Genomic DNA, 21,482 nt, shown 5'->3' with positions numbered 1-21,482 from the left:
AACATGTCTTTTTCCAATTCTATATTCCAAACAAGAGGAGAAACTGCAACTATATGCTACATATAAACATTTTCACTATTACAGATTTATATCCTATAGACCAAAAGAGGACATAACACAAATGAGGCTGTCACAGTTGCAAATATAATGCTTTTGTGTTTATAGCACACATGCATTTCATTGATGCTCATGTAGAGAATCAAAATGTTTAAGAAAATTAAATTGGAATGAGGCCTAAGTATATCATTAAATACAAATGTGAGAAATTTAAAGTAAAGTTAGATTTTGAAAAATAACATCTTAGAAGGAAACTTGTAGCCCTCTATATTTATTTTCCAAATGATACTTTCCCACTTTCATGACAAATCAGCAAAATTTTCTGAATTGTTATCACAATCCATCTTTTTAAACAAATAAAAAGATTTTTGAAAAATTGAAGAGTCCTAGGTATATTCTTTCTAATACAAGAGAAGGAAAGGAGACAGAAACAGCTTGTAATACAAGGAAATGAGATCATGAGTTTAAGGACATAAGAAATAAAAGGAAGAAAAGTAGAAAAGACAGAAAATTAAGAAAAGAACAGAGCTGATTAGAATAATAATTGTCTACATATCCATGTTAATCAACAAATGGGTTTGGCATGGGTATGCATATTTTCTACATATTTGTATATGTTAACAGAAAGAATTAAACTTCTCAATTAAAATTCCTCAAGGCCAAAGTCTACCTCAAAGAAAAAAATTCAGTTGAGACACAAAATAGTGCAAATGTACAGCACCCAAGTAGATTTCGATCTGGCTGCTGCTTTTGTAGGTACAGTTTAGAATTACTGGGCTTGTCCATACATATTTCTTTTCTCTTCATTCGGTGATTTGGTATCTAGCCAGGAACTAATGGTTCCTGTAAGTAAAACCACTAAACATAGTGAAATTAAAATGGAAAATGAATTAGCAAATTGATCTTAAAGAACCCATGACTTGGAATTAGCACACTCTGTGAGAAAGTAAAGTTTTACTCCTGCCAAATAGAGGAAAAGGGCTCCACCAGCCAAAGTAACCATTTAGTTAAACTTTACCATCCAAATGGCGTTCTCCGTAAGAGCTCTCTGGAAACAGGCCCCTTAGATATGTTATACATGAGATAGAAGTAGCAAAAAGTTGCTTCACCATTATCAATGACTCATGCTCGTTAGTTATTTGAGATGGGAAAACTGTTTCCTGGGAGGGGGGGAAAAAGAAAAAGATTAGTATTCTTTAATATATTCAGCCCATCATGCCATTACCACAAGTAAAATGGAAAGATTTTTCAAGACCTCAAATCTGATACCTTTATAGATAATCAAAAGGAAACTGGGCTTTGAATATTGCATCAGATTAGATCTTCACTGGCAAGGCAAAGAAGAAAGGCAGAGACGGTTATCCAAGTAATTCAAGATTGATATAATTTATTTTACAATGACCCATAGATTTAGGCAAAATGGGGAGTTTTACTATGATTATATAATCTTCCCTTTCATACACTCCTCAGAACCCACTGCAATCTGTCTTCCACCCCCTCTGTTCTATCCTATTCTCTCCTAAGTCACCAAGTACATCCTATCGTTGACCTCATCTCGGTCCTCGTACTGTGTAAACTCCTCTGCAGTGCTTAACACTTTTGCCCACACTCTCCTCTCTCTCAGCTGCCATAACACTATTTTCTTTTTTTTTTTCCCACCTATCCTCCATATCTATCTCAATCTCTTTAATTTTTTTCCAGTTTTTCTGCCCTTTAAATGTTGCTCCCACCCCAGAATTCTGTCTTCAGTCTTTTCTCTTTTCATAGCTGTCTCTTCTTGGGTAATTTCATCTAGTCTCACTGCTTCAGCTACAGCCTATACAGAGAAAATTTGAAGTCCTTATTTCTGTTCTGAGTCCTACTTCCATCTGTCTATTTTCTAAACATCTGTACCTAGACCACTTTGTAGACCCCTCAAACTCAGTTTATCTCTATCACCCTGACTGAAACCTGATCCCAAGTTTCATTCTCAGACAACTGGATCAGCATCCACTCCAATCATCCAAGCTAGAAGTAGAGTCATCTTCGGCTTCTCTCTCTCCTCCATTCCCCATATCCAATCACAAAGTCCTATTAATCCTCTCTAGGAGAGTTCTCAAATCTGTTTTCTCCTTTCTCTTCTCACTGCCACTGCCTTGGCTCAGGACATTGTCACTTCTCCCCTTTATTACTGTAGTTGCCTCTGACCTCCCTGCTAACGGTTCCTTTCATTCAATCTGTCCTTCATACTGCCAACATTATTAACTTTAAAGAATACAAATCTTATCATGACACTCCCAGTGTTCATACAGGATAGAGTTCAAGTGTAGCGTTTGAGAACTGTCAAAATCTTATCTTTGCCTAGCTTCTCTCTCATCTCCCACCCCTCCCTTCTGCCCCTCATCCCTTATCCCCTCCTATGCACCCTACTCTCTAGCCATGTGGAACTACTATTCATCTACTATTCCACTACCATGTATTTCCACATCTTTGTGCTTTGCTTAAGCAAAAGTTCTGCAGTATAAGTGACTCTCACAGATAAAGCTGAGTGCAAGAAACCTGATACAATTGAGTACTAAAGTATGATTTCATTTATATAAAGTACAAAAGCAGGTGAAACTAATCTATGCTATTAGAAGTCAGAATGGTAAATCTCTGATTACCTCATTCAAATTCAGAGGTCTTTTTTACTATACTGCACAGTTTCAACTCTTGAAGTTTTAATAATTCTGTTAGTTAGAGGCAGGTACTGCCCACAAATATGCATTTAGATGAAAGAGAACGCCCCAAAAGCTTTTCTATATCTATATCTGGTTCTAGAATATCTTCAGGACATTCTAGACATGATTTTGCAATGTAAGCTTGCTTCCTCTTTGGTACACTACATAGCGAAAATGAATTATCAGTTCATCATTTTGTCAAACCATATTATATTCAGTTGTTAAAAAGATACATAAAATTATTCTTGCATGTATGATAGGAACTTTGGGGACAAATTAATATGGATCTTAAAAGTCAGGCTAAGGAATTTATGCTTTATTCTGTAACCAGTGGAAAGGCAGCAGGTTTGATTAGGAGAGTGAGTAGAATAATTGTTTTACGAATATTAAGCTATAGCAGAAGTAGGAAAGATTAACGTTGAAGGAGAATTAGGTATGTAATGTGCATGTGTGTGTATGTGTATGTGTGTAAAATTTTACAGAAAATTGCTTTTTGTACCCATAGATCCTGAGAAATTAAGGTTCTTTGGGGGTAATTGGGTAATAGCTGGCATGGCATGCATGTATAATAACTTATTGAAAACATGCCAAAATTTTGAGGCAATACTTGAGTAATAACCACTTGTAAAATTAAATAACCTAAAAATATAAAGATGTTTACTTTAAATATAGAATCTAAAAGGCCATTTGTAATAATGAAGATCAATGATTGGAAAAGGCCTCTAGAATTCTGTTACTTTTCTATACTCCAGGGATTTTTTTCTCAGCTCAGTTGATCTAATACTTTAAGGGTTATCATTCACGTTTTTATAAATGTCTAATACATGAAAATACTGTGGCTTGATAATAGAAAACACTATTATAAATTATTTTAATAAGAAATTGTGCTAATGATATAAGTAATGTTTGACAGCTCAGCTGTCAAGCTACATGACCTATGGCAAGTTACTTTACTTCTCTGAGCTTCAGTTTTCCCCTTATTTCAAGGTTTAAGTGAAATAATAATATAAAGCCCTTGGCACAGTGCCCAGCACATGGTAAGTGCTGAATAAATGTTAGCTTCTATAGTTTTATTATTGTTGTTTTAAGTATTAAATAGCAAAATCATACAGTCACTTAAAATTTACTGGAAGAAGTAGCTCATGCAGTCCAAACTACAAAGATCTGTTTATATCAAAAGGTCAATTTGTTAATTTACAGTGAGAAAAATAACTGCCAAGCTGATTGCAATTCATATACCCAGCTCAGCATTTTCACCCCAGGAAGGGTTTCCTAAGTGGAAACGCAATGAGATCAGGAGTTGGCTTGGTGAGTATATTGAATTTGAGCCAGAAAGATGACTGCTTTCTCTCTGCCCTAATTCTCTTTCAACTTCAATCTTCCCTGCCTCTGCTACAGCTTAATGTTCCTAAAACATTATTTTACTCACTGTCCTGGTGAAACCACTGACTTTCCATTGATTACAGAATAAAGCATAAATTCCTTAGCCTGGCTTTTAAGAACCACATTAATTTGTTCCCAAAGATCCTATTCAATTTTATTTCCTAGTTCTGTCCAACATGATGACACTCCACTCCAGTAAGGATGGATTCTTTGTTATTCTCTGAAACATGCCATGCTCATTTCTTATTCTGAGCCAAGGCATATGCTAGTTTTTCCTCATGGAATTCTCTTCTCTCTCCTCTCTCCTAATCCTTTTCATTATTTAAGGTCCACCTTAAGTCCTATCTCCTTCGTGAGGAATATACAAACCATTCCAGTCTATATAAAATCTCTAAATTCCTATAATTGGTATTGCTTTACTCTTTTCACATATATTTAATGCATATACTGCTTTGTATATTGACTTACCTCCTGTAAATCTTATTTCCCTAACCAGATTATAAACTTCTAGAATGTGAAGATTCTTTTTTTTTATTCTCTCAGAGAATAACACAGCATTACATATATATTATATAATATTAAGCACTCAATGAATCAATGAATGATTCATTAATGAATGTCATGGGACAAGATAAACTTGCCCAGGTGAACCCAGCAAGGTTGCCTGGCCCTGGTATGCTTCCCCAGGGCCCCAGGATCCTAGTTTCTCTAAGTGCTCTCTCCTTCAGTTCTTATAATTACATCACAGTGTGCATTAGAAGCATCCTAATTGTGTCAGGAAGTGAACGCCTAACAAAGAACCATTCTCTTTAAACATCTTTTTTTTGTTTCTGATTTCTTTTCCTCTACAAAGTCTAAATATATAAACATGAAACAAGCACCCAGTAAGTTATTTTGTAGAAATCTATTCTAATTTCCTGAACATCCTCAGTCCATTTGCCAGTTAAAATGTAGACATACTCTGCCAGAATATTATGTGCCAATTAACTGATAAAACTGCTGTTTAAAAAAACACCAAAGATTAAAGTCATGATTCTGAACTAACTCACTAAATAGTCATTGATTTTCTTTTAATTCTTAATAAATACCTTAGGTGCCTTGTGAATTCTGATAGAGTGAGAGAGCTGAGCAGTGGCCATTATAGCAATCTGTCAAGGATTCTTTTAACAAGTCTAACCTGTAAAAAAAAAAAAAATTAGAGACCTTGTCTAACGTAATCCTTATTGTGAATTTTCCAAAGAACTATATAATTAGCATTTGATTGTATTCTTTTGAAAATTAGTTTAATAAACATTTTTATCTCCACTACCAATTTTCTATAAAGTAAGATCTCTGGATTAGTTTTTCCAACCACCCGATAAAAATTTAAGTTGACTTACTTGTTCCCAAATACATTTGGAGGGGAAAAATAAATTGTAAATCCCCTAAAGATTCAATAGTATATTTTACTCATCCTTGTTATTCCCTCAGAGTGTAGAGTGCTCTCTATATAACAGGGGCTCAAAAATACTTCTTGAATTAACTTCATGTGTAACTGATTTTCAAAGTAAACTCAAAAGTTAAAGTTTACACTTCATACTCATTAGGATGGCTATTCAAAAAAGTGGAAAATAACAAGTGGAGGTGAAGATGTGAAAAATCGGAATCCTTGTACACTGCTGGTAGGAATGTAAAATGGTGCAGCTGCTGTGGAAAACAGTATGGAAGTTCTTCAAAAAGTTCAATAGATTTACCATATTACCCAGCAATTCCACTTCTAGGTCTAAACTCAAAAGAATTGAAAGGAGGGATTCAAACAGATTACACACCAATGTTCACAGCAATATTATTTACAATAGCCAAAAGGTGGAAACAACCCAAATGTCCAACAACAGTTGAATAGATTTTTAAAATGTGGTATAGACGATGGAATATTATTCAGCCTTAGAAAGGAATGAAATTTTGATACATGTTGCAACATGGATAAACTTGAAAACTTATGCTAAGTGAAATAAACCAGACACAAAAGGACACATATTGCACGATTCCACTTATATGAGGTAGAGATACCTAAAGTAGTCAAATTCATAGCAACAGAGAATAGAATAGAGGTCACCAGGGGCTGGAGGGTAGAAAGAATGGGGAGTTCAATGGGTACAGAGTTTCTCTTCAGGATGATGAAAAATTTTTAGAAATGGGTAGTGGTGATGGTTGTACAACACTGAATGCACTTAGTGCCACTGAATTATACACTTAAGAATGGCTGACATGATGAATTTTATGTAATGTACATTTTGCCACAATAAAAAGCATTAATGTTTAAAATACATACAGTTTTCAATTCTGTTGCTTCACTAACATAAAAAAGAAGTAAATTTCCCTTTTTCTTTTCAAAGGACTTAATTTATATTGTAGGTTCTTGTCAAGGTTTTATGGAGTTCTGACCAAAATATCTGTAAATAACCCACTTAAAGAAATTCCATTCTGGAACACTCAGGATAGCCTGTGACTTGTTTTTGTGTACAAATTAATGCAAGATTCTGGAAGATTTTGCAAATAAAAGAGGGCAGAATTATTTAGGGACACTGCCACAAGGTGGTGATAGAGATGATAAACAGGTAATACTTAATTTCTCTCAATTTACTTCTTCAGAGCAGCACTAGGGGACACTCTTTTACAAGATTTTATATGAGCCTGAAACCACCTAATAGTCCTTTGGTCCTTAATGATTCCAAGGTATCTTTTGTTGACTTCAGATTATAACCTTCATTTCTGAGTGTAACCTGACCATTTCTTAGCTTTTGGTGCTCTTCAAGGGTTCTGTCCTAGGAGTTTTTTTTCTTTTTTTAACTTCTAAACACACTCCCTGGATGAACAAATACTTTCCCATTGTTTCAATTACTATTTCTATTCTAACGACTCTTAGATGTATACCCCCAACCTAGGTTTCGCTGGGGAGTTGCAGATCTAAACCTCTGACTATGAGCCAGTTCCAATTTGATGTTCCCAGCATATCCAAATGTGAATTCTTTTGCCTGAAACCTATTTCTGTACCTTAGCTAAGTGAATGACAACATCAAATACCTAGATGCTCAAGCCTAAAAACTATGACTCAACCCTGTTCCCTCCCTCATTCCCACATCCAGTCTCCTAATATTTCTCAAGTGTCCACTCCTCACTTTATACACATTGTTGTCATCTATGCTTCAGATCAGATCAGCCTCATCTTTTGCCTGGATTTCTTCAACCACCAGTCTGCCTGTCACTGGTCTTACCCTTCTCCAGTCTGCTCTTTGTATTGCAGCCAGAGTATTCTTTTTAGAGCACAAACTTGACTGTGTAACTTCCTCGACTGAAATACTTCAGTGGCTCCCCACTGTCCTCAGGATGAAATCCAAACTCCTTACCATAGCCTCAAGATCTGGCTCATGCCTCTTTAGCCACATCTCTAACCATTTTCCCTTACACTTTTATGCATCAGCTATTCTTATCTACTTTAATTAACCTATATTCTCTCTAGCTTTCAGGCTTTGGTAATGTTCCTTCTGCCTGAAACATCCTCCTCCCTTTCCAATTCCTACTCGTCTTCTAGACATGGCTTAGTATAAGTTTCTCAAGGAATTATTCCCTGGTTCACCACCAAGTCTGGGTTATGTGCCCATTGTAATATATTCCATACCATTTTGCATTTATGTATCCACCCCACCCTGCTGTGAGATAATGTGAGGGCAAAGTTGTATCTGCCTAGTTCATTCTATATTTTTTAAGGTTTTTTTTAAGGTACAATTCAGTAGGTTTTAGTATATTCACGAAGTTTTGCAACCATCACTACCATCTAATTTCAGAAGATTTTCATTACCCTAAAAGAAACCCCATACCCACTAGCAATCACACCTCATTTTCCCCTCGCCTGACTCCTTGCAACCATTCATCTACTTTTCATCTCTATGGATTTGCTTATTCCAGACATTTCATATAAATGGAATCATATATAAACTTTTGTGTCTAGTTTAGCTCATTCTTGAATCCTTAGCACCATGACAGTACTGGAATAAAGTAGGTAGGTGCTCAAAAAATATCTGCTGAATCAATAGAGAAGTACTACATGAACAAGGAAAAAGTAAGGGTCTAGAATAGAATTACAGAATTTTAGAAGTAGAAGGAACTTTAAATGTCATCTAGTCCAAACATCTAATTTTCTAGATGAGAAAATCAAGGTCCAGAGAAGTCAACTGACTTACTCAAGGTCAATCAGAACTAAGAATAAAAATCAAGAAAATTTGACTAACAATTTAGGGGTTTTTCTACAATGACTCTTCGTAATGAAATTCCCCTTGCTTTCATTCCATCTAAAATACTGCATTACCAACACCTTCTTAGTTGCTGGGCTTGCTTGCTTATTTCTAAACATGGTAGGGTCTCTTTTTGGTGTCCTGAAATAAACTGGCTTCAGGAAGGCAAAAAAGATCTAAATAATTATTTTAAGTAGCCAGGCTCCTTTCAACCTCTAACTATTCTGTTGCTACTGTTTTTATCCCTTTGAGCAGGTGTTTTGTGGAGGTCTCCTATTCAAGTACAAACTCTGCTTAATTTTGAAAGCTCACAAGCTGACAGCCCCAGGAGGTATGACTCTACAGATCATGTACTCTCAGCGAATTACTCTGATATTTTTTTTTATCACCTTGTTCTGACTCATTATCTAAAACCTAAGAGAGATTTCATAACTATGGGTTTCAAGAACAGAACTTTAACTTCCAAATGTCTTTGACTTATATATTTGCTTGTATATTGGATCCACAAACATCTGAAACTTCACAGGGCATCAATACATTCACTCTTATGCTTGATATGTCTACTCTGTGACAAGGATTATGATCTTCTTGAGAAAAACAAAATTTCTGTGTTTTCTCAGATAAGACTCACTCTGGGCTTACTTCTTGACCTACATCACAATTGCCCTATTTAAAATGGTGGCACAATTACTCTTTTACCCTTTTATGCGTGAATCCAAGATTCAGATAAAAATTAACCAGCTGTTGTTTAGTTTCTGAAGGCCTAAGCCACCTTTTTTTGGGGGGGGGCTGGGGGTAGGTGGCATTCTGAGTGACACACAAAAAAAAGTTTCATTACATTTGCCCAAAGACAATAATAGTTGATTTCCTAATGCTCTTCACCCATCTTTCCCAATCTTCCAAAACCATTTTTTTTAAACAAGAAAATCCCTTTTCTATCAAATGTATAATATCCAACAGCTAGATTCTAAAATGCAGCTAGATGACCTTCCATACATGTGTATGGTATGAAGGATGGCTTTACTCAAAGGAAGTACATGCCAACATAAATGGGCTCAAATCAGAGTTGGAAGGGGGAGGAGACATCCTCTAAAACTAATCCAATCCTTTCATTTTAAAGAAAAGGAAAGTCAATTCAGTGGAGGAAGGATAGTCTTTTTAACAAACAGTGCTGGAACAACAGGACATCCATAGACCAAAAAACCCCGAAAACCTTCAACCTAAATCTGACACCATATACAAATATTAATTCAAAATGGATCATAGATTTAAATGTAAAATATAAAACTATCAGTACAAAGAAGAGGAAAGTGAAGTCCAGCAAGGGAACATGGTTTGCCAATGGTCACCCTGTGACTCAGAGGTTTCATAGAGTTTGCTCCCATAAATTATTATTCTCCATTTTAACAAATCCCATTTGGTCCTGTTAATTCCCCTACTCTGTGCTCACTCAGAGTAAATGGTTTCCACTATATTAACTGGGTATTTATTCGTGCTCTTTTGGTTTTTTAATATCTTCTTCAGGCTACTTCAATTATTCATTCTATTCAACATTTACTGGGCGACCACCACGTGCTAGTCTTCGTGTAGGCTTACAAAGATGTAAAATACTGTTACTATGTCAAGAGATTTATGGCCCAATGGGGGAGAAATTAGATTATTATCCTAGTCAGATTAAAACTCCTTTACGGGCAAGAACCGTACTTTTTCTTCATTTTCACCAGCCAAGTAACATGATGTACTGCACACCGAGTCCAGTGCTCTGCACAATTGAACATATTTTGGTGATTGGTTAATCTTGAGTTTCAAGACACTCTCTCCCCTGTACTGTTTGGGGAACTAAAATCCATGAGATTAAACAGCAAATCCTGGATAAGGCGAAAGAGGAGCTGAGGTCATTCCGTGGGGACTCACACCTCTTGGTCTGCGCCAGCCATTGATTCTCACAGAACACCTCAATGGCTGGAGAAAACCTGACCTGGAAGATAGACAGCCCTCCCCACAAAGCTCCCGATCCGACTGGTTGCAACACGCAGGTGTCGGCCGGAATAAGAGCTTGGCTGCCGATTGCCCGCTGCTGCGTCCTCACCAGGACTGATTCCTTCTTTTCCACCACCATCTCAATTTAAAAGCTACCTTGATAGTGGGAATGTGAGTGTTCCCAGTACAATTCTCTCCACCCCCCCACCCCACTTCCCCCACCCCCAGTAAATGTGAAATTTTTCATCATCAAGCGTTGGTGAGGGGGGTGGGGAATGCTACCTAGGGGTTCCCCTTTGTCCTTCCCCTCAGCCCCGGCCTTCCCGCTACTCCTCAGAATACTTCGGGCCTCACAGAAATACTTTCAAATCACACTTAAAGCCTCGAGGAAAAAGAAACGAAAAGGGGAAAAAAATAACCTAAGAGAACTAACGACGCTCAAGCGCCCTTTTTCTCCGTATGCCTCGCATCTGGACAGCCCTCACCTCAGCGGGTCGACGCCTCCCAGTGAGGGGGACTTAACGGCCTTTTCCGGCTCAAACTCTCCCTCGGGCTTATGAATAATCAACGAGGCCTTCCTGGGCGGGGCGAGACGCTTCATGAATAATTCATTACTTCTGCTCGCCTGAGCGGCCCGCCTCGCTCGGTCTCATGAATATGCAAAAAGAGGCGAGCGACGGTTAACGCGCCCCCAGCAAGCCCCGCCCTCCACGCCTGGCCTCCTGGCGCCCGCGGGGAGGTGGTTCCCAGCCCACCTGCCCTCAGGCCGCCGGCCCCAAGTCTCTCCTCCGGCGTTTACCGCCCTTCCAAGGGCTCGCCGGGCGCTCCCGGACCTGAGGAAGCCGCGCCGAGCTCGAGGCGCCGCACACGGACCCCGACGGGGCCTTCGGCTCGGGGCTCCTCCGCCTGGGCAACCCTTACGTCGAGGACAGCCTGCTGCCGGTCTTCCTGAGGAGACACCTGCCCGCCGAGGTGAGGGGGGGCGGGGAGGACTTCGCGGGCCCGGAGGGGCCTGGGTTAGAGCCTGCGGGGCCGTGGGGTTAATGCGGGCCAAGGGCCCGGCCGGTGGTGGGGTTGGGGTGGGGGAGGGGAAGCTAGAGCCTGGAGGGAGCGGGTCAACGCAGAAGGGCGGTAGAGGCCCAGAGGACAGAGGTTTCGCGCGGGAGGGCATCTCCACTTCTTCCCTGTATGGACCCCCACTTTGCATTATTTTTAATATGCATTGGTAATTATGGAAATAAAATACGAATATGTGCTTCTCTTACACTGCCTCCTAACCTGGTCCCCTGCGCAGAGGTAACCCCAGTGAGCAGCTGGGTGTGGGTCTCCGCAGGTCCCTTTCCAGCGGGTTCAGCTACACATCTAGTATCTTGTGGGGCTTCTTAGTGGTTCGTGGAGCCCCTGGATCCTCTGCAGTGGGGTTTCCTGAGAGAGTGGATGAAGCAGTGGGTCACTTGAAACCTGGTTTTACTTTGTTTCCACAGTAAAGGAAAACAAAAAAAAAGATTCAAGTTTGTAAAAAACATGAGTTTATAACCTAACGACTAAAACCAAACTTTGGGCAGTAAATTCCTTTTAGTGCAGGCTTTCTCAATCTCAGTAGTAGTACCCTCCCCACCTCAAATCGTTTGACAACCCAAAATGTCTCCAGACGTTGTCAGATGCCCCCTGGGGGACAAGATGGCCCTTAGTCAAGAACTACAGCTGACCCTTGAACAACTGGGGGGTCGGGGGTGCTGGCAGCCCACACAGTCAAAAATCCGCCTGTAAATTTGTAGTCAGCCCTCATTATCTGAGGTTCGGCATCCAAGATTTAAACCAGCTGTGGATTGTGTAGTATTTATTGAAAACAATCCACGTGTAGGTGGACCGGCGCAGTTCAAACCCGTGTTGTTCAAGGGTCATCTGTACTGCTTTAATTCTGTACTTTCCAGAAGTAACTGCTCTTTAAACCAACCATGCAGATGATCTGTCTGCTCCAGCCCTTTCCAGCCTTGGCATTTTCCTGCTTCCCTCTAGCTGAACCACTAGCCCCTGTGTGCTGGCTGTGCTCACTTGAGGTCCCAGTCAGCTAACCACTACCATCTCCAAAGAGCCTTCCCTATGCTGAAGTCCACCCCCCTACCACACCACACACACACACACACACACACACACACACACACACACACACACACACACACACACACACACACACACACACAGTTATTCTCTCTCATTATCACTCTGTTTTCTTCCTAGAACTAATCACAATCTGGAGTTCATTTATTTGTTAACCTGTTTTTCTTTCTTCACCACCTAGAATGCAAGTAGGCTTCATTAGAGGCCTGATCTCTTCAGGTCACCCCAGGATCCCCAGTGCCCAGCACAGTAATCACTTAATAAACTTGGTGGACTGAGACAGTAAATTACCCTCTCTTCCTCCCAAGAGTTTCTGTGGGGTTTCTCCTACTCCTTTCCATCCACATTCCCTTCTGGGCTCCTCTGTGACCTTTGTTTAGAACTTAAATGGATGAATGAGCACCTAGGAACTGCGGGTGAAGCCTTCACTTTTCCCACTGACTTACCCACTCTTTGAGGGCAGAAACTGTCCTTTACTATATTCATTGAAGGTATTCATATTGTTGAATGAACTATTTGATGACTTAAGGAAAAATATTAGACAATTAAAAATTGATCATGCTAAAAGGGGCTTTAGAAATTATCAAAGAACTTTACAGATAAGAGTTTAGGTAATTTGCTCAAGGTCCCCAGGCTTGTTGAGAGGCCAAGTCACAGGTACAACCCATGGTATCACACCTCTCATTTCAAGGCTTTTTCTTATCTCCAGCCAGTCTAGTTTCTGATTACTTTTCTGTGAACCTGACTTACAGCTCAAACACAAAAATCCCAAGCCCAAGACTTTTTTTTTTTGGCTGCTTTGGGTCTTCGTTGTTGAGCATGGGCTTTCTCTAGTTGTGGTGAGCGGGGGCTACTCTTCGTTGCAGTGAGCAGGCTTCTCTTACAGAAAAGCCTGCACACCGTAACGAAGAGGTGGCTTCATTTGCGGAGCATGGGCTCTAGGCGTGCGGGCTTAGTTGCTCCGCGGCATGTGGGATCTTCCTGGACCAGGGCTCGAACCCATGTCCCCTGCTTTGGCAGGCTGATTCTTAACCACTGCGCCACCAGGGAAGTTCCAAGACTTTACTTCTTGTCAACTAAAATCTCTTGCGCTTGTGTTCTTCATCTTTTGATTAAATCCAGCCCTGGGGATAATGGCCTAATAAACTCAAAAGTGCTATATGGTATTCAAACAATTTTCCATTTTCTTTTATGCGTTTCAGTGCTAAGAGATTGGAAATTGTCCCTGTCAAAACAAAGTATCTTGTTTGTTTTGGAATGGGAAAATGTACATTGTAGGAGAAAGTGATCATTGTTTAGAAATTTCCAAATAACCAGTTGTTAAAGTTTTGCCAAATCCTGTATCCAGTAGTAAAATAACATGTGAAACAGATGAAAATGGGGGGGGGGGAGGATCTTTTTTGAGAAGACTTTTCATTGCCTAAAGTTGACCTTTCTCTCTTTAGACACGTGTTTCCTTTTTACTCTGTGTACCTGAAACAGTTGTCATTCATTAGTTTCTAGTTAGACCCTTGCTTTTTGAGAACTAAAGACCATTCAGGGTTCCTTCTTTCCTCTTCTTGATCATTTTATATAGGTAGCACCTGGTTAATAGAGTCTTGTGGAGTCATGCTCTCAGCTTTTAGAATTTTGCAGTTTTTTTCTGAGGTGTGTGACAGCACACTGCATCACAGGAAGTAGAAATAGCTTTTGTCTGACTCATTGAAACTTTCCCCCATCGAATTCAGTTTAACCCTAGAAATCTTTTCCAAAAGATGGGTTACTTGAGGGTTATCAAAATAGACATATCGAATATAAAATGTATTCTCAGGAAGACATCTCTAAATCTTTCTCCCTCTTCAGTGCACATAGTCATGATACCAAATACAGAGAAAAGAGATTGAGGTTTGGGGAGCAACTACTCTTAACATCATCAAAACTTCTAGTCATCATAAAGCTGACACCACCGTATTTATTCATTCATCAAACATTTGTTTTGCACCTACCATTTATAAAGCACTCTGCTTGGCCTTGTGGGGACCAGAGAGATAATGACTTGGTCCCTGAGCTGTGGAAGTTTACAGTTTAGTAAGAGAGGGAGACCTGTAAACACATTACTCACATAGAAAATAATTTGCAAATATTAATGGAGGTATAAATTATATGATAGAGTGTAGAGAAGGAAGGTATGCATTGTGAATGGGGAATCAAGACAGCTTCACAAAGGAGGTGGCATTTTAGGAGGAGAATGTGTATATATAATTTCCTTTGCACATTTTTTGGCAGTGATTTAGGCCACTTCAAACCAATAAAAGCCGACATTTTGCTCACCGCTTTAGAACTAGGAAAGAAAAGAAGATGTAAGATCCTTTCTTTCCACTCTTGTCAGCAACAAGCTTCTGAAAGCTAAATGTTGCCTTTGCAATCCCAGGTGCCTCACTCATGGTTAAGAGGAGAGCTCCAGATGCATTATTTTGAGCCCTCTCATTTCTGCGTTAGGGTGTTATTTTCATTGGGGCATACAGTATACAGTAGCCATGTGATTTTTTTTTTTTTTTTTTGATCAGTGGTGTTTATAGGCGTTTGTGAATGTGACTCTGAAATCCTAGAATTTTAAGTATTAAATGATTGAAAGTTTTTAATCAAGTCTCTGTGTGTAAATTGGCTATGCTGCCTTACTAATTTAGGTATTTTTTAGAGAGAAAGGCAAAGATAAAGAATTGCCAACTTGGCTTTAGCTTCTGAACTTGATCTATTCTTTGGCAGCCAAAGAGAAGCCAGTCAATAGGAAATAAGCCCCGACTATAAAGTCTAAACATATGCTCCTGCTGCTTCTGCCCATACACTGTCAAGCTAGAAAATATAATTCCATGTGTAGGTAGCAGTTTATTATGGCATTCATGCCCACTCAAGAGTTGCATATCAATTTCTGCATCCTTTGAATTGATCTTTTCTGACTGGCAGAAGAATCTCCATGTGGATTGTGTGTTTCTGGGGAAAGCCTAGGGTTTAACGAATTGGAACAGGAAATGACAGAGGCTGTAAGTGACAGGCTGCTGCCTGCTTGAGTGCCCCGACTGAAAAATAATGTCAAGGAAGATATTGAATGCTCAAACATTATAGAAATGTTCTATTTGCCTACTTAGTTCTGTTTTCTGCTGACTATGACGTTTTGTTGACATGTAAGATTATGTTATTCCTCTTAATGTTTATCATTTAATAGAAAAGGTTTCAAATGAAGTAGATTTTTAAACTGCCTTTCTGTGATTGCAACTTGCTACCTCTGTACAGAGATCTGAGATGAGGTGATGTTCAAAATTTGCCACACTACTGACAGCCCATATTTTGAGGCCCTTTACTTTCTACACATTTTGATGCTTGGAAAATGACAGTTACCAAAAATGGTTTAGAACTCCTATGAGAACACAGTCCAACCTCAGCCCCATAGGGGCTTTTTTTCCCCTTCCTTTAGTTTATACTGACCTAATGATAAATGTGTAAGTACTAACAACCTCTGACTGAGATGGTGCCTAATTTAAGATTCAGAATACTTACGATCTTAGCATGAACTGAATATAATGATACAAGACATCTGAGGCAGGCGTTTCTAACAACTCTCTTCATTAAACAAACAAAAACCAATTCCCTCCTACCAAGAGAAAGGTTAAACAACTGGAAAGTGAGACATTACACAGAAATTACCAACATAGCTTTAAAAATGAAAGGGAGAAAGAATTGCAAGAAGGTATCATTTAGAGGTTTGCTATAACTTACACCTAGGAAAGCTATACCAGAAAGCCAGATTTCTTTGAAGGTCATATTCTCAAATGTGCCAGGGGCTATGTTAACCTCAGTCATGTCAGTGCATAGCACATAAGATTTACCGTAGATAGAGGCATTGGGAGAATTTAAAGTATGACCTCATCAATAACCTGTGGATATACCCCCCGCCAACCTTTATTTGTTGAAAAGTGACTAGGCATAAGACTTACTCAATAAATACATTGAGTGAATGCACATATGTTACTGGAAGAATCCCAAATACCCAAGCAATTAACTGGAATATGTTCAAATTATGCATAATGGATTGATCTTTGAAAAGATGCATTGAAAACTTCCTATTTCTGTTGATAATATTATTTTTCCATTTATCTAATTTGAAACCATTATCTGTGTGTTAACTTTTTGTATATTTATTTTTATTTATTTATATTTATTTTGGCTGCGCCAGGTCTTAGTTGCGGCTTGTGGGATGGGATGGATCTTCGTTGTGGCATGCGGGCTCTTAGTTGTGGCACGCATGCCGCGGGATCTAGTTCCCCGACCAGGGATCGAACCTGGGCCCCCTGCATTGGGAGCGCAGAGTCTTACCCAGTGGACCACCGGGAAGTCCCTGTGTGTTAACTTTTTATTCAAGTATAGTGTACATACAGAAAACCATCCTCTTTTTTCTTTTTATTGAGGTATAGTTGATTTACAGTACTATATTAGTTTCAGGTGTACAACATGGTGATTCAGAGTTTTAGATTATACTCAATTTAATTATTATAAAATATTGGCTGTATTCCCAGTGCTGTACAACATGTCCTTGTAGTTTATTTTGTATATAGTAGTTTGTACCTCTTAATCTCCTACCCCTATGTTGCCCCTCCTTCCTTCTCTCTCCCCTCTGGTAACCACTAGTTCTCTATATCTGTGAGTCTTTTTCTATTTTGTTATATTCATTTGTTTGTTTTATTTTTTAGATTCCATATATGAGTGCTAACATATATTTGTCTTTCTCTGACTTATTTCACTAAGCATAATACTCTTCAGGCCCATCCATGTTGTTACAAAGGGCAAAATTTTATTCTTTTTTATGCTAAGTAGTATTCCAGTAGTATTATGTGTATATGTGTGTGTATCACATCTTCTTTATCCATTCCTCTGTTGATGGACACTTAGGTTGCTTCCATGTCTTGGCTATTGTAAATAATTCTGCTATGAACATTGGGGTGCATTTATCTTTTTGAATTAGTGTTTTCGTTTTCTTCAGATATATACCCAGGAATGGAATTGCTAGATCACATGATAGTTCTATTTTTAGTTTTTCAAGGGACCTCTATACCGTTTTCTGTAGTGGCTGCACCAATTTACATTCCCACCAGGAGTGTACAAGGGTTCTCTTTTCTCCATATCCTTGCCAACATCTGTTACCTGTGGTCTTTTTGATCATAGCCTTTCTGATAGGTGTGAGGCAATATCTCATTGTGACTTTGATTTGCATTTCTCTGATTAGTGATGTTGAACATCTTTTCATGTGCCTGTTGTTCACCTGTATGTCTTCTTTGGGAAAATGTCTATTCAAGTCTTTTGCCCATGTTTTAATCAGGTTTTTTTTTAAATTGAGTTGTATGAGCTGTTTATATATTTTGGATATTAACTTATTATTGGTCATGTCATGTGCAAATATTTTCTCCTATTCAATAGGTTGTCTTTTTGTTTTGTCTTTGGTTTCCTTTGCTGAGCAAAAGCTTTTAAGTTTAATTAAGTCCCATTTGCTTATTTTTGCTTTTGTTTCCTTTGCCTTAGGAAACAGATCCAAAAAAATGGTGCTACAATTTATGTCAAAGAGTGTTCTGCCTATGTTTGCTTTTAGGAGTTTTATGGTTTCAGGTCTTACCCTTAGGTCTTTAATCCATTTTGAGTTTATTTTTCTGTATGGTATGAGAAAATGTTCTAATTTCATTCTTTTACATGTAGCTGTACAGTTTTCCCAGCACCACTTATTGAAGAGACTGTTTTTTTCTCATTGTATATTCTTGCCTCCTTTGTCATAGATTAATTGACCATAAGTGTGTGAGTTTATTTCTGGGCTCTGTTCTGTTCCATTGATCTATGTGTTTGTTTTTGTGCTAGTACCATACTGTTTTGATTACTGTAGCTTTGTAGTATAGACTGAGGTCCGGGACTGTGATACCTCCAGCTCTGTTCTTTCTCAAGATTGCTTTGGCTATTCAGGGTCTTTGTGTTTCCATACAAATTTTAGAATTATTTGTTCTAGTTCTGTGAAAAATGCCATTGGTATTTTGATAGGGATTGCACTGAATCTTTAGATTGCCTTGGGTACTATGGTCATTTTAATGATATTAATTCTTCCAGTCCATGAACATGTTATATCTTTCCATCTGTTTGTGTCATCTTCAGTTTCTTTCATCAGAGTCTTATAATTTTCCAAGTACAGGCGTTTTACTTCCTTAGTTAGATTTATTCCTAGGTATTTTATTCCTAGATATTCTTTTTAATGCAATGGCAAATGGGATTCTTTTTTTAAATTTTTAAAAAAATTTTATTTATTTTTCGCTGTGTTGGGTCTTCGTTGCTGCACGCAGGCTTTCTCTAGTTGCAGCGAGCAGGGGCTACTCTTTGTTGCTGTGCAAAGGCTTCTCACTGCTATGCCTTCTCTTATTGCGGAGCATGGGCTCTAGGTGCATGGGCTTCAGTAGTTGCAGCACGTGGGCTCAGTAGTTGCAACATGTGGGCTCTAGGGTGCACGGGCTTCAGTAGTTGTGGTGCACGGGCTCAGTAGTTTTGACTCGTGGGCTCTAGAGAGCAGGCTCAGTAGTTGTGGTGCATGGGCTTAGTTGCCCTGCAGCATGCGGGATCTTCCCGGACCAGGGATCGAACCCGTGTCCCCTGCATTGGCAGGCAGATTCTTAACCCCTGTACCACCAGAGAAGTCCTGGGATTCTTTTCTTAATTTCCTTTTCTGATCATTCATTGTTAGTGTATAGCAGTGCAACATATTTCTGTATATTAATTTTGTGTCCTGCAACTTTACCAAATTCATTGATGAGCTCTAGTAGTTTTTTGCTGGTGTCTTTAGGATTTTCTATGTATAGTATCATGTCATCTGCAAACAGTGACAGTTGTGCTTCTTACTTACCAATTTAGATTCATTTTATTTCTTTTTCTTGTCTAATCATGTGGCTAGGACTTCCAATACTATGTTGAATAAAAGTGGCAAGAGTGGGCATTCTCGTCTTGCTCCTGATCTTAGAGGAAATGCTTTCAGCTTTTCACCATTGAGTATGATGTTAGCTGTGGGCTTATATATGGCCTTTATCATGTTGAGGTATGTTCCCTCTATACCCACTTTGTGGAGAGTGTTTATCATAAATGGATGTTGAATTTTGTCCAAAGCTTTTTCTGTATCTGTTGGGATGATCATATGATTTTTATTCTTCAACTTGTTAATGTGGTGTATCACATTGATTGATTTGTGGGTATTGAACCATCCTTGCATCCCTGGGCTAAATCCCACTTGATCATGAGATATGATCCTATCAGTGTGTTGTTGAATTTAGTTTACTGATATTTTGTTGAGGATTTTTTGCATTTATGTTCATGAGTGATATTGCCTGAAATTTTCTTTTTGTGTGATATCTTTGTCTGGTTTTGGTATCAGAAGGATGTTGGCCTTGTAGAATGAGTTTGGAAGCGTTCCCTCCTCTGCAGTTTTTTTGAATAGTTTGAGAAGACTTGGTATTAATGCTTCTCTAAATATTTGGTAGAATTCACCTGTGAAGCCATCTAGTCCTGGACTTTTGTTTGTTGGGATTTTTTTAAAATTACCTATTCAATTTAATTACTGGTAATTGGTCTGTTCATGTTTTCTATTTCTTCCTGGTTGAGTCTTGGGAGATTGTACATTTCTAGAAATTTGTTCATTTCTTCTGGGTTGTCCATTTTATTGACATATAGTTGTTTGTAGTAATCTTATCCTTTGTATTTCTGTGGTGTTGGTTGTAACTTCTCCTTTTTCATTACTGAGTTTATTGATTTCAGCCCTCTTTCTTTTTTTCCTGAGTCTAGCTAAAGGTTTATCCATTTTATTTATCTTATCAAAGAACCAGTTCTTAGTTTCATTGATCGTTTCTATTGTTTTTTTAAGTCTCTATTTCATTTATTTCTGCTCTGATCTTTATGATTTCTTTCCTTCTACTAACGTTGGGTTTTGTTTATTGTTCTTTTTCTAGTTCCATTATGTGTAAGGTTCAGTTGCTTATTTGAGTTTTTTCTTGTTTCCTGAAGTAGGCTTGTATAACTATAAACTTCCTTCTCAGAACTACTTTTGCTGCATCCCATAGATTTTGGACTGTTGTATTTTCATTTTCATTTGTCTCCAGGTATTTTTTAATTTTTTCTTTGATTTCTTCAGTGGTTGTTTAGTAGCATATTGTTTAGCCTCCACATGTTTGTGTTTTTTGCAGTTTTTTCTTGTAGTTGATTTGTGGTTGGAAAAAGCACTGTGGTTGGAAAAAGATGCTTGATATGACTTAAGTTTTCTTAAATTTACTAAGACTTGTGGCCTAGCATGTGATCTATCCTGGAGAATGTTTCATGTGCACTTGAAAAGAATGTGTATTCTGCTGCTTTTGGATGGAATGTTTCATATATATTCCATTTGGTCTATATCTCTAAGGCAGTGTTTTCATATTGATTTTCTGTCTGGATGATCTGTCCATTGATGTAAGTGGGGTGTTAAAGTCCCCTACTATTATTGTGTTACTGTCAATCTCTCTCTTTATGTTGGTTAATAATTTGCTTTATGTATTTAGGTGCTCCTGTGTTGGGTGCATATATATTTACAATCGTTATATTTTCTTCTTGGATTGATTCTTTCTTTGTCTCTTATTACAGTCTTTGAAAGGCTATTTTGGCTGCTATAAGTATTGCTACCCTGGCTTTCTTTTGATTTCCATTTGCTTGGAGTACCTTTTTCCATCCCCTCACTTTCAGTCTATGTCTGTCTTTAGATCTGAAGTGAGTCTTTTGTAGGCAGCATATATATATGGGTCTTGTTTTTGTATCCATTCAGCTACCCTATGTCTTTTTATTGGAGCATTTAGTCCATTTACATTTAAAGTAATTATTGATAGGTATGTACTTAGTGCCATTGTTAATTGTTTTGGAGTTGTTTTTGTAGTTCTTTTTTTTGTTTCCTTTCTTC

General features: G+C 38.4%; 2 protein-coding genes across 6 annotated transcripts in view; one reads left to right on the top strand and one right to left on the bottom strand.

The window, feature by feature from the left end:
* Nucleotides 1-5,306, bottom strand: part of HORMAD2 (HORMA domain containing 2) — a 92,816-nt gene extending 87,510 nt beyond the window's left edge. Inside the window, exons 1-2 of the mRNA XM_082354740.1 lie at nucleotides 5,228-5,306; nucleotides 1,076-1,217 (exon numbers count right to left, since the gene is read on the bottom strand). Coding sequence (XP_082210866.1) covers nucleotides 1,076-1,217; nucleotides 5,228-5,278 — 193 coding nt within the window. The 5' untranslated portion in view covers nucleotides 5,279-5,306. The remainder of the gene's footprint in view (nucleotides 1-1,075; nucleotides 1,218-5,227) is intronic.
* Nucleotides 1-21,482, top strand: part of LOC309611018 (uncharacterized protein) — a 177,161-nt gene that overhangs the window by 95,967 nt on the left and 59,712 nt on the right. For 2 of the 5 annotated variants that reach the window (XR_014234282.1, XR_014234285.1), the window contains exon 1: nucleotides 1,158-11,362. The exons of 1 other annotated variant lie outside the window; for it this stretch is intronic. The gene's annotated coding sequence lies outside the window, so the exon portion shown is untranslated. Of the gene's footprint in view, nucleotides 1-1,154; nucleotides 11,363-21,482 lie in introns of those variants that run through there. 2 more of the 5 variants (XR_014234281.1, XR_014234284.1) reach the window with 2 other exon arrangements.

Source organism: Balaenoptera borealis (assembly GCF_965194805.1).
Source record: "Balaenoptera borealis genome assembly, chromosome: 14".
NCBI classification, from domain to species: domain Eukaryota; kingdom Metazoa; phylum Chordata; class Mammalia; order Artiodactyla; family Balaenopteridae; genus Balaenoptera; species Balaenoptera borealis.
This window is presented reverse-complemented; position numbering and strand designations above follow the sequence as displayed.